Genomic DNA, 14,086 nt, shown 5'->3' on the forward strand with positions numbered 1-14,086 from the left:
AAGGCAGAGGAGCACAGAGAAGTGTTGTTAGTCTGAAAGGCAGAGGAGCACAGAGAAGTGTTGTTGGTCTGAAAGGCAGAGGAGCACAGAGAAGTGTTGTTGTTAGTCTGAAAGGCTAACAGTGTTACTGTAGAAAGCCAGGGTCAAACCTCAAGCTATTATCTGTGTGTTTAACAGGTCATACCATCCTGAACTGAAGGTTTTATTGTAACAACGTTTACAGCCCTCTGAGGCCAGACTAGTTTATAAAGTCTTCTGGATGAAGGAATCATTCTGTCCTATTGAGTCTGTTCTGTTGTCTTCATCCTCCCTGTTTGTGTGCTTTGCCCTGCAGCCAAGATGGCCTGGAAGAGGGCTGTGAGAGGGGTCCGGGAGATGTGTGACGCGTGCGAAGCCACCTTGTTTAACATTCACTGGGTCTGCCACAAGTGTGGCTTTGTGGTTTGTCTGGACTGTTACAAGGCGAAGGAGAGGAAGAGCTCCAAAGGTCAGTCAACATTTAGGATTTTAACATTTAAAAACCTCTTCCTTTCCACCATAGACAAGTAGAGGATACAGGTTTTTCTCCCCCTCTCCCTCTCTCTCCCTCCCTCTCCCTCTCTCCCTCTCCCTCTCCCTCTCTCTCTCTCCCTCTCCCTCTCCCTCTCCATCTCTCTCTCCCTCCCTCTCCCTCTCCATCTCTCTCTCCTTCTCTCATCTCTCTCTCCATCTCTCTCTCCCTCTCTCCATCTCTCTCTCCTTCTCTCCATCTCTCTCTCCATCTCTCTCTCCCTCGCCCTCTCTCCATCTCTCTCTCCATCTCCCTCTCCCTCTCTCCATCTCTCTCTCCCTCTCCCTCTCCCTCTCTCCATCTCTCTCTCCCCCTCCCTCTCCCTCTCTCCCTCTCCATCTCTCCCCCTCCCTTTCTCCCCCTCCCTCCCTCCCTCCCTCCCTCTCTCTCCTCTCTCTCCAAGGTGGGGGTCTGGTTGAGACAGACATTGTGTTGTTCTGATGGTTGGTTGGTCACAGGGCCCTGGGCAGGTGTAAATCACCATGACGACAGACAGAGGGCATATCTGCTGTCCCCAGCCTGCCCCCTACTGCCTGCTATAGTAGTGGTAGGGGACTGTCTGTGTGCTTCTCTCTGTCTCTGTCTGTCTGGCTCTGGCTCCAACTCAAAGGGCTTTATTGGCATGGGAAACACATGTTTATTACCTAAACAAGTGAAATAAACATTACTCTGTCTGCCTGTCTGGACGGCAACCCTCCAGCTCCTACAGAGCGTGGAACCCCCATCCATCACAGCTCCTACAGAGCGTGGAACCCCCATCCATCACAGCTCCTACAGAGTGTGGAACCCCCATCCGTCACAGCTCCTACAGAGTGTGGAACCCCCATCCGTCACGGCTCCTACAGAGTGTGGAACCCCATCCGTCACGGCTCCTACAGAGTGTGGAACCCCATCCGTCACGGCTCCTACAGTGTGTGGAACCCCATCCGTCACGGCTCCTACAGAGTGTGGAACCCCCATCCGTCACGGCTCCTACAGAGTGTGGAACCCCCATCCGTCACGGCTCCTACAGAGTGTGGAACCCCCATCCGTCACGGCTCCTACAGAGCGTGGAAACCCCATCCGTCACGGCTCCTACAGAGCGTGGAAACCCCATCCGTCACGGCTCCTACAGAGCGTGGAAACCCCATCCGTCACGGCTCCTACAGAGCGTGGAAACCCCATCCGTCACGGCTCCTACAGAGCGTGGAAACCCCATCCGTCACGGCTCCTACAGAGCGTGGAAACCCCATCCGTCACGGCTCCTACAGAGCGTGGAAACCCCATCCGTCACGGCTCCTACAGAGCGTGGAAACCCCATCCGTCACGGCTCCTACAGAGCGTGGAAACCCCATCCGTCACGGCTCCTACAGAGCGTGGAAACCCCATCCGTCACGGCTCCTACAGAGCGTGGAAACCCCATCCGTCACGGCTCCTACAGAGCGTGGAACCCCCATCCGTCACGGCTCCTACAGAGCGTGGAACCCCCATCCGTCACGGCTCCTACAGAGCGTGGAAACCCCATCTGTCACGGTGTGTTATTAGCAATAACCGTAGTATAGTTGATATGATTCCCCATGTTGATAAACAGCAGCAGAGGATTCATCCTAATTCTCCAGTTCAACCTGTAAACCTCCTGAGAGTCTGGGTGGAACATCAACACGGTCTGTTCTCATGTAGTGGCTGAGGCCCAAATGGGACCCAATTCCCTTTATAGTGGAACACTCCAACACCCGCAGAGCCCTGGTTAAAGTAGTGCGCTATAAAAGGGAATAGAGTAGCGTTTGAGAAGCAGCCAGACGTGGTTTCCATTGAGATCTGACAGGGTTTGTGTGGCTCAGTTGGTAGAGCATGGTGTTTGCAACGCCAGGGTTGTGGGTTCGATTCCCACGGGGGACCAGTACGAAAAAAAATGTATGAAATGTATGCATTCACTACTGTAAGTCGCTCTGGATAAGAGCGTCTGCTAAATGACTAAAATGTAAATGTAAAAATGTTTGTGACTGTTGGTTTGAGGGTAGTAATGTGTGTTTCGTTGTTCCTCCAGATAAAGAGCTGTATGCCTGGCTGAAGTGTGTCAAGGGACAGCAGCATGGTCACAAGTACTTGATGCCAACACAGATTATCCCAGGAACTGGTAGGAACCAATGATTTATGTTCCTCTCTCTCTGTCTGGACCTCAGCCAGGGCTGGAATAGCTTTCATTATTCAGGAAACTACAACACAAGACAGGACTCCATTACAACACAAGACAGGACTCCATTATAACACAAGACAGGACTCCATTATAACGCAAGACAGGACTCCATTATAACGCAAGACAGGACTCCATTACAACGCAAGACAGGACTCCATTACAACGCAAGACAGGACTCCATTACAACGCAAGACAGGACTCCATTACAACGCAAGACAGGACTCCATTACAACGCAAGACAGGACTCCATTACAACGCAAGACAGGACTCCATTACAACGCAAGACAGGACTCCATTACAACGCAAGACAGGACTCCATTACAACGCAAGACAGGACTCCATTACAACGCAAGACAGGACTCCATTACAACGCAAGACAGGACTCCATTACAACGCAAGACAGGACTCCATTACAACGCAAGACAGGACTCCATTACAACGCAAGACAGGACAGGACTTCAAAGTATATGATAAACCCTGAAAAAGCCCTGCTGGGTTTCACTGGTTCTACTGTGTCAGTGTGAGGTTTGCTGGAGGAACAGCCCAGTCTTTGGCCTGGTTTAGGATACTCTTCATATGTCAACTGGAAACAGAGAAGCAGACTTTAATTCACCTGGTTTCACTGTTTTTTTTTCTTCTTTTCCTAGCTAGTTTTCCATTGTTCTCCTCTGACAATAACACAGTGTAACTGTAGCATGCTGACAGACGTGTGTAGTAATGAAGAGTGGGTCTGGTTTGCAGTTCTAGCAGAGGTGGTGAACGCCATGCATCTGTTCAGGGAGAAGGACAGCGTCAGGGCACCATGTGTCTGTACTGGGAAACACACCAGTCTACTCAACAAGCTGCCAGTTACCAACGGAGTCTCTCAGGTATGGAGATACGCTGCTGTTACTGCTCTGTTACTTCTGCGTCCCCAAGTAGCACCCTATTCACTATATAGTGCACTACTTTAGACCAGAGCCCTATGGCACCCTATTCCCTATATAGTGCACTACTTTAGACCAGGGCCCTATGGAACCGTATTCACTACATGGGAATAAGGTGGTATTTGGGACACACATTCTGGTTTCCAGTACTGCCGAACCCAGTGATTCAGCCTCTGTCCTGCTCTGGAATGTAGAGCTCTGTCTGTTAGCTCAGTAATGTAGACTAGTTAGAGCTCTGTCTGTTAGCTCAGTAATATAGACTAGTTAGAGCTCTGTCTGTTAGCTCAGTAATATAGACTAGTTAGAGCTCTGTCTGTTAGCTCAGTAATATAGACTAGTTAGAGCTCTGTCTGTTAGCTCAGTAATGTAGACTAGTTAGAGCTCTGTCTGTTAGCTCAGTAATGTAGACTAGTTAGAGCCCTGTCTGTTAGTTCTGGAATGTAGACTAGTTAGAGCTCTGTCTGTTAGCTCAGTAATGTAGACTAGTTAGAGCTCTGTCTGTTAGCTCAGTAATGTAGACTAGTTAGACATCTGTCTGTTAGCTCAGTAATGTAGACTAGTTAGAGCTCTGTCTGTTACCTCAGTAATGTAGACTAGTTAGAGCTCTGTCTGTCAGCTCAGTCATGTAGACTAGTTAGAGCTCTGTTAGCTCAGTAATATAGACTAGTTAGAGCTCTGTCTGTTAGCTCAGTAATGTAGACTAGTTACAGCTCTGTTAGCTCAGTAATGTAGACTAGTTAGAGCTCTGTCTGTTAGCTCAGTAATGTAGACTAGTTAGAGCTCTGTCTGTTAGCTCAGTAATGTAGACTAGTTAGAGCTCTGTCTGTCAGCTCAGTAATGTAGACTAGTTAGAGCTCTGTTAGTTCTGGAATGTAGACTAGTTAGAGCTCTGTCTGTTAGCTCAGTAATGTAGACTAGTTAGAGCTCTGTCTGTTAGCTCAGTAATGTAGACTAGTTAGACATCTGTCTGTTAGCTCAGTAATGTAGACTAGTTAGAGCTCTGTCTGTTACCTCAGTAATGTAGACTAGTTAGAGCTCTGTCTGTCAGCTCAGTAATGTAGACTAGTTAGAGCTCTGTTAGCTCAGTAATATAGACTAGTTAGAGCTCTGTCTGTTAGCTCAGTAATGTAGACTAGTTACAGCTCTGTTAGCTCAGTAATGTAGACTAGTTAGAGCTCTGTCTGTTAGCTCAGTAATGTAGACTAGTTAGAGCTCTGTCTGTTAGCTCAGTAATGTAGACTAGTTAGAGCTCTGTCTGTCAGCTCAGTAATGTAGACTAGTTAGAGCTCTGTTAGCTCAGTAATATAGACTAGTTAGAGCTCTGTCTGTTACTAGTTAGAGCTCTGTCTGTTAGCTCAGTAATGTAGACTAGTTAGAGCTCTGTCTGTTAGCTCAGTAATGTAGACTAGTTAGAGCTCTGTCTGTTAGCTCAGTAATGTAGACTAGTTAGAGCTCTGTCTGTTAGCTCAGTAATGTAGACTAGTTAGAGCTCTGTCTGTTAGCTCTGTAATGTAGACTAGTTTAGAGCTCTCCCTTTCCTTCCAGACTTGATTTTGAAATGTGTGTTGTTGACCTGCGTCTCCACCTGTCTCTCCTGGTCAGGTTCTCCAGAACGTGTTGTTGTTGACATGTTGTTGTTGACCTGCGTCTCCACCTGTCTCTCCTGGTCAGGTTCTCCAGAACGTGTTAAACCACAGCAACAAGGTCTCTCTATGTAACGTGAAGACAGAGCCTGGACAGCTGAACCCCATTCAGGGTAAAGCTGAGAGGAACGGAGGCTCCAGCCCTGCCTCAGACATCTCCTCTGACTCCAAACGGACTCCCCCGGAGTCCCAGAGTCCTCTTCACTTCCTGGCTGACCTGGCTGAGCAAAAGTCACGAGAAGAAAAGAAAGGTACATCACGCTAGCCAACACACACCGCACCCTGTCTGCTGGTCCGTCTGACTGTTAGCCCGGACCGCTGACAACGTTCCTCTAAGTGTGTGTCTAGTTTGTGTACTTGTTAGGCTGCCAGCAGAATTCTAACCCTCCTGTTTAGGGCTCAGTATGACTGTAGTTATACAGCAGTATTCCAACCCTCCTGTTTAGGGCTCAGTATGACTGTAGTTATACAGCAGCGTTCCAACCCTCCTGTTTAGGGCGCAGTATTCCAACCCTCCTGTTTTGGGCTCAGTATGACTGTAGTTATACAGTCATGGCCAAAATATAGAGAATGACACAAATATTAATTTCCACAAAGTTTGCTGCTTCAGTGTCTTTAGATATTTTTGTCAGATGTTACTATGGAATACTGAAGTATAATTACAAGCATTTCATAAGTGTCAAAGGCTTTTATTGACAATTACATGAAGTTGATGCAAAGAGTCAATATTTGCAGTGTTGACCCTTCTTTTTCAAGACCTCTGCAATCCGCCCTGGCATGCTGTCAATTAACTTCTGGGCCACATCCTGACTGATGGCCGCACATTCTTGCATAATCAATGCTTGGAGTTTGTCAGAATTTGTGGGGTTTTGTTTGTCAACCCGCCTCTTGAGGATTGACCACAAGTTCTCAATGGGATTAAGGTCTGGGAAGTTTCCTGGCCATGGACCCAAAATATCGATGTTTTGTTCCCCGAGCCACTTAGTTATCACTTTTGCCTTATGGCAAGGTGCTCCATCATGTTGGAAAGGGCATTGTTCGTCACCAAACTGTTCCTGGATGGTTGGGAGAAGTTGCTCTCGGGGGATGTGTTGGTACCATTCTTTATTCATGGCTGTGTTCTTAGGCAAAATTGTGAGTGAGCCCACTCCCTTGGCTGAGAAGCAACCCCACACATGAATGGTCTCAGGATGCTTTACTGTTGGCATGACACAGGACTGATGGTAGCGCTCACCTTGCCTTCTCCGGACAAGCTTTTTTCCGGATGCCCCAAACAATTGGAAATGGGATTCATCAGAGAAAATGACTTTACCCCAGTCCTCAGCAGTCCAATCCCTGTACCTTTTGCAGAATATCAGTCTGTCCCTGATGTTTTTCCTGGAGAGAGGTGGCTTCTTTGCTGCCCTTCTTGACACCAGGCCATCCTCCAAATGTCTTTGCCTCACTGTGCGTGCAGATGCACTCACACCTGCCTGCTGCCATTCCTGAGCAAGCTCTGAACTGGTGGTGCCCCGATCCCGCAGCTGAATCAACTTTAAGAGACGTCCAGGCGCTTGCTGGACTTTCTTGGGCGCCCTGAAGCCTTCTTCACAACAATTGAACCGCTCTCCTTGAAGTTGTTGATGATCCGATAAATGGCTGATTTAGGTGCACTCTTACTGGCAGCAATATCCTTGCCTGTGAAGCCCTTTTTGTGCAAAGCAATGATGACGGCACGTGTTTCCTTGCAGGTAACCATGGTTGACAGAGGAAGAACAATAATTCCAAGCACCACCCTCCTTTTGAAGCTTCCAGTCTGTTATTCGAACTCAATCAGCATGACAGTGATCTCCAGCCTTGTCCTCGTCAACACTCACACCTGTGTTAACGAGAGAATCACTGACATAATGTCAGCTGGTCCTTTTGTGGCAGGGCTGAAATGCAGTGGAAATGTTTTTGGGGGATTCAGTTCATTTGCATGGCAAAGAGGGACTTTGCAATTAATTTCAATTCATCTGATCACTCTTCATAACATTCTGGAGTATATGCAAATTGTCATCATGCAAACTGAGGCAGCAGACTTTGTGAAAATGTATATTTGTGTCATTCTCAAAACTTTTGGCCACGACTGTACAGCACTATTCCAACCCTCCTGTTTAGGGCTCAGTATGACTGCAGCCACATGTTAATCCATCCCATTCGCTCAACCCAACCTGCCTAGAAACTGTCATGTTTAACATCTTGTCATTGTCAGAGATGATATGTATATGGTGGATAATTTGTTTTGTATCATTTTATATCCTGTTTGGACAGCGGTCTTTGGTAGTTGAGGTGTGTTGTAACTGGTGTGTCGCTGTGTTGTGGATTCATACATATTTCTGTCATTATTGTGATAATGTGATGATGGATAATGTATTATCTTGTAACGGGTAAAGTGTGTAACATGTTGATGATATCTCCAGAGAGGTTAGTTGTTACTGCTGTGTGATGATGATGATTTATAACTGATGGATCTTGTCTCTGGTGTAGAAAACAAGGAGTCTCCTCTGGGTAAGGTGGGCAAGGAGGACAAGGTCAGTAGCATGGAGTCTCTCCACTGTAAAGCGTCTAGCCTGGAGTCTCTCCACTGTAAAGCGTCTAGCCTGGTATCTAACATCACAGAACAGGGCTCGACTCTGAGAGACCTCCTAACTACCACCGCTGGTAAACTCCGTCTGGGCTCTACTGATGCTGGCATCGCCTTCGCTCCTGTATACTCCACCGCAGCACAGGTACGTGGCTGGGACAGAGAGACACACACACCCAGGAATAACGCTGTATTATTTCTCCAGACTGATTTGTGTGTTCTAATGCAGTATATGTCCTCTCTCCAGATGGGGAAGAGTGGCCGTAGCATGCCCAACATCCTTGATGACATCATAGCGTCCGTGGTCGAGAACAAAATCCCTGCCAGCCGAGGAGCCAAGCTGAGTCTGAAGCTGGAGGCCACCACCACCACCACTACAGAGGACAGGGAGGTGAAGACAGAGAGGATTGAGAGGAAGAAGCAGCCTGGGACAGGTCCAAACCCTGGGACTGGGACAGGTCCAAACCCTGGGACTGGGACAGGGCCAAACCCTGGGACTGGGACAGGGCCAAACCCTGGGGCTGGGACAGGTCCAAACCCTGGGGCTGGGACAGGTCCCAACCCTGGGGCTGGGACAGGTCCCAACCCTGGGGCTGGGACAGGTCCCAACCCTGGGGCCAAGCCTCAGCTAGAGAAGACCCTGCTGCTCCATGCTGACATCCCCCACTGCTGGTTGTACGAACGCAGACTGCTCTGGCTGAAAGACCATCGCCACCCTGGCAACTGGAAGCTGTTCAGAGAGTGTTGGAGACAGGGACAGGTCAGTCAGTCTCTGCTTCCTCCCTTCAGATGTTTCCCCACTCACTAGCTTAATCTCCAGTGCTTTTAGTTGGTGGATAAGTGGAGATGCAGTGCATGGTGAACATGTGGGTCCTACTGTGTGCAATATTCACTGTTGCTTTGCCTCTGACCGGGTTGTATGGAGTAGAGGTCGGCCGATTATGATTTTTTTTCCAACGCCGATACTGATTATTGTAGGGCCAAAAGGGCCGATACCGATTAATCGGACGATTTGTTTTGATTATTTTTTTTACATTTATTTATTTGTAATAATGACAATTACAACAATATGAATGAACACTTATTTTAACTTAATATAATACATCAATAAAATCAATTTAGCCTCAAATAAATAATGAAACATGTTCAATTTGGTTTAAATAATGCAAAAACAAAGTGTTGGAGAAGAAAGTAAAAGTGTGTGCCATGTAAAAAAAAGCTAACGTTTAAGTTCCTTGCTCAGAACATGAGAACATATGAAAGCTGGTGGTTCCTTTTAACATGAGTCTTCAATATTCCCAGTTAAGATGTTTTAGGTTGTAGTTATTATAGGAATTATAGGACTATTTCTCTCTATCATATTTGTATTTCATATACCTTTGACTATTGGATGTTCTTATAGTGTAACAGTATAGCTTCCGTCCCTCTCCTCGCTCCTACCTGGGCTCGAACCAGGTACACATCGACAATAGCCACCCTCGAAGCAGCGTTACCCATGCAGAGGAAGGGGAACAACTACTCCAAGTCTCAGAGCGAGTGACGTTTGAAACGCTATTAGCGCGCACCCGCTAACTAGCTAGCCATTTCACATCGGTTACACCAGCCTAATCTCGGGAGTTGACAGGCTTGAAGTCATAAACAGAGCAATGCATTGCGAAGGGCTGCTGGCAAACGCACAAAAGTGCTGTTTGAATGAACGCTTACGAGCCTACTGCTGCCTACCATCGCCCAGTCAGACTGCTCTATCAAATCATAGACTTAATTATAACATAATAACACACAGAAACACAAGCCTTAGGTCATTAATATGGTCGAATCCAGAAACTATCATCTCGAAAACAAAACGTTATTCCTGTTACATTGCACAACCTTCAGTGTAATGTCATAATTACGTAAAATTCTGGCAAATTAGTTCGCAATGAGCCAGGCGGCCAAAACTGTTGCATATACCCTGACTGCGTGCAATGAACGCAAAATGACACAATTTCCCTAGTTTAATATTGCCTTCTAACCTGGATTTCTTTTAGCTAAATATGCAGGTTTAAAAATATATACTTCTGTGTATTGATTTTAAGAAAGGCATTGATGTTTATGGATGGTATCACTGCTCTGGATAGTATCACTGCTCTGGATAGCATCACTACTCTGGATGGCATCACTACTCTGGATGGCATCACTACTCTGGATGGCATCACTACTCTGGATGGCATCACTGCTCTGGATGGTATCTCTGCTCTGGATGGTATCTCTGCTCTGGATGGTATCTCTGCTCTGGATGGTATCTCTGCTCTGGATAGTATCACTGCTCTGGATAGTATCACTGCTCTGGATGGTATCACTGCTCTGGATGGTATCACTGCTCTGGATAGTACCACTGCTCTGGATAGTACCACTGCTCTGGATGGTACCACTGCTCTGGATGGTACCACTGCTCTGGATGGTACCACTGCTCTGGATGGTATCACTGCTCTGGATAGTATCACTGCTCTGGATAGTATCACTGCTCTGGATAGTACCACTGCTCTGGATAGTACCGCTGCTCTGGATGGTACCGCTGCTCTGGATAGTACCGCTGCTCTTGAGAGTACCGCTGCTCTGGATAGTATCGCTGCTCTGGATAGTATCGCTGCTCTGGATAGTATCGCTGCTCTGGATAGTATCGCTGCTCTGGATGGTATCGCTGCTCTGGATAGTACCGCTGCTCTGGATAGTACCGCTGCTCTGGATGGTACCGCTGCTCTGGATGGTACCACTGCTCTGGATGGTACCACTGCTCTGGATGGTATCACTGCTCTGGATGGTATCACTGTTAGTATCACTACTCTGGATAGTACCACTGCTCTGGATAGTACCACTGCTCTGGAGGCTGACACGTAAAGCTCTGACGAAGGCTGTGAGGCCGACACGTAAAGCTCTGACGAAGGCTGTGAGGCCGACACGTAAAGCTCTGACGAAGGCTGTGAGGCCCAACACGTAAAGCTCTGACGAAGGCTGTGAGGCCGACACGTAAAGCTTATTAAAGAGCTGTGACACTAGCAAGAGCGGTCTGCGGGTTTCTTCTTTTTCTAATTTTGTAAAAAATGTAATCCTGATGTCGTTATAATGTTGAAATCTTCACACAACTAATGTAATGTCTTGTCTTCTCCAGCCTGTCCTGGTGACGGGGCTCCATAAGCCTCTGAATGCAGCTCTGTGGAAGGCCGACAGCTTCAACCAGGAGTTTGCTGACCATCAGGGAGACCTGCTGAACTGTAAAGATGGACTTGTCTCTAACGCTGGAATCAACGAGTTCTGGGACGGCTTCGAGGACCTCACCAGTGAGTAGTCTTCATCCTTTATTCTGGTTATTGATCCTCACCAGTGAGTAGTCTTCATCCTTTATTCTGGTTATTGATCCTCACCAGTGAGTAGTCTTCATCATTTATCTGGTTAATGATCCTCACCAGTGAGTAGTCTTAGTGTATACCCTGAGTATACCAGACACTAAGTGTGTACCCTGAGTATACCAGACACTAAGTGTATACCCCGAGTATACCAGACACTAAGTGTGTACCCCGAGTATACCAGACACTAAGTGGATACCCCGAGTATACCAGACATTAGGAACCCCTTTTTTACCCTCAGAACAGCCTCAATACATTGGGACATGGACTCCACAAGGTGTCGAAAGCGTTCCACAGGGATGCTGGCCCATGTTGACTCCAATGCTTCCCGCTGTTGTCAAGTTGGCCTGATGTCCTCTGGGTAGTGGACCATTCTGGATACACAGTGCATTTACACATTTTGTTACAAACTTTTTCTAAACTTGATTTAAAAAAATCCTCATCAATCTATACACAATACCCCATAATGACAAAGTGATAACAGGTTTTTAGAAAATTTTGCTAATTTATAAAAAAAAAAAAAGTAACTTATTTACATAAGTATTCAGACCCTTTACTCTGTGACTCGAAGTTGAGCTCAGGTGCATCCTGTTTCCAGTGATCATCCTTGATGTTTTTACCACAGTCCACATGTGGTAAATTCAATTAATTGGACATGATTTGGAAAGGCACACACCTGTCTATATAAGGTCCCACAATTGACAGTGCATGTCAGAGCAAAAACCAAGCCACTAGGTCGAAGGAATTGTCTGTAGCGCTCAGAGACAGGATTGTGTCGTGGCACAGATCTGGGGAAGGGTACCAAAAAAATTATGCAGCATTGAAGGTCCCCAAGAACACAGTGGCCTCCATCATTCTTAAATAGAAGAAGTTTGGAACCACCAAGACTCTTCCTAGAGCTGGCCGCTCAGCCAAACGGAGCAATCGGGGGAGAAAGGCCTTGGTCAGGGAGGTGACCAAGAACCTGATGGTCACTCTGACAGAGCTCCAGAGTTCCTCTGTAGAGATGGGAGAACATTCCAGAAGGACAACCATCTCTGCAGCACTTCACCAAACAGGCCTTTATGGTAGAGTGGCCAGACGGAAGCCACTCCTCAGTAAAAGGCACATGACAGCACGCTTGGAGTTTGCCAAAAGGCACCTCAAGGACTCTCAGACCAGGAGAAACAAGATACTCTGGTCTGATGGAACCAAGATTGAAATCCTTGGCCTGAATGCCAAGGGTCACGTCTGGAGAAAGCATAGCACCATCCCTATGGTGAAGCATGGTGGTGGCAGCATCATGCTGTGGGGATGACGCCCACATCATAGTTGAGTGGGTGACAGCTCATTGCTCACTCTGACACACTGAGTTCTGCCTTCAAGGTATGATTTCATCCATCTCAAGGCATCGGGGGTGGGGGGGGGAAGTTGAACTTGGACAATTTTGTGATGAGAACCTAATGGTTAACAGTATCAAAAGCCTTCCTTAGGTCCAGAAAACACAGCCCCAACAACACCCCCTTTGTCCATCTTGGACTTGACATTTTCCTGAAGAAAGCAGTGTATGTTCATGTAGTGTATATTATGATGTATATATAATATACAATATTTGTAATAATACCAAAGTATTGATTACCGTAATTTCCGGACTATAAGCCGCAACTTTTTTCCCACGCTTTGAACCTCGCTGCTGAAACAAGGCTAATATATAGATTTTTCCAGCTTTCAATTTTTTTTTGAAAGGAGATGACTTCAGTGGTTTCAGTGCACAGGAGGAGGAAGATTTTGACCAATGACTTTCTTGGTAGGCTACTGTTTACTGCAAATGTTTTATTTTTGTTACAAGCCGTGTTTCGTTAAAGCCCATTTATTTTTGTTACAAGCCGTGTTTCGTTAAAGCTATTTATTTTTGTTACAAGCCGTGTTTCGTTAAAGCCTATTTATTTTTGTTACAAGCCGTGTTTCGTTAAAGCCTGTGTAAAGTTCATTTGTTTCTATGTACCGGTAGGCACCTGCGGCTTATAGACATGTGCGGCTTATTTATGTTCAAAATAATATATATTTTTTTAATTCAGTGGGTGCGTCTTATATTCAGGTGCGCTCAATAGTCCGGAAATTACGGTATGTCAATGTTTTACAGGAAAGCATCTTTCCCTATCTATACTCTTACTAAAGTCTCCTGTGTTGTCACCTGTGTTCCCTCCCCCACTCTCAGAGCGACCCAAGTCTAAAGACGGAGACACTGTGGTGTACAGGCTGAAGGACTGGCCATCAGGAGAGGAGTTCATGGCCCTCATGCCTTCCAGGTAGGTCAAGGCTAACTCATCATAGCCAAGGATGCAGTCATAGTCATGGGGATTCTCCACAGTCTACCGGTTTGTCTGGGCAGTAGGTCCAGCTATATAACACTATCTAGTAGATCCAGCTATATAACACTGTCCAGTAGATCCAGCTATATAACACTGTCTGGTAGATCCAGTAGATCCAGCTTTATAACACTGTCTGGTAGATCCAGTAGATCCAGCTTTATAACACTGTCTAGTAGATCCAGCTATATAACACTGTCTAGTAGATCCAGCTATATAACACTGTCTAGTAGGTCCAGCTATATAACACTGTCTAGTAGATCCAGCTATATAACACTGTCCAGTAGATCCAGTAGATCCAGCTATGTAACACTGTCCAGTAGGTCCAGTAGATCCAGCTATATAACACTGTCCAGTAGGTCCAGCTATATAACATTTCCAGTAGATCTAGTAGATCCAGCTATATAACACTGTCTAGTAGATCCAGCTATATAACACTGTCTAGTAGATCCAGC

General features: G+C 46.5%; 1 protein-coding gene across 3 annotated transcripts in view; it reads left to right on the plus strand.

Annotated features, from left to right (window-relative positions):
* LOC106592091 (jumonji domain-containing protein 1C) overlaps positions 1-14,086 on the plus strand; it is a 522,458-nt gene that overhangs the window by 226,364 nt on the left and 282,008 nt on the right. For all 3 annotated transcript variants that reach the window (XM_082965002.1, XM_082965003.1, XM_082965004.1), the window contains exons 12-19: positions 335-487; positions 2,577-2,666; positions 3,468-3,595; positions 5,324-5,546; positions 7,804-8,045; positions 8,148-8,660; positions 11,049-11,217; positions 13,481-13,571. In XM_082965002.1, the coding sequence (XP_082821128.1) occupies positions 335-487; positions 2,577-2,666; positions 3,468-3,595; positions 5,324-5,546; positions 7,804-8,045; positions 8,148-8,660; positions 11,049-11,217; positions 13,481-13,571 (1,609 nt within the window). The remainder of the gene's footprint in view (positions 1-334; positions 488-2,576; positions 2,667-3,467; positions 3,596-5,323; positions 5,547-7,803; positions 8,046-8,147; positions 8,661-11,048; positions 11,218-13,480; positions 13,572-14,086) is intronic.

This window comes from Salmo salar, chromosome 18 (assembly GCF_965601325.2).
Source record: "Salmo salar chromosome 18, fSalSal1, whole genome shotgun sequence".
NCBI classification, from domain to species: Eukaryota; Metazoa; Chordata; class Actinopteri; order Salmoniformes; family Salmonidae; genus Salmo; species Salmo salar.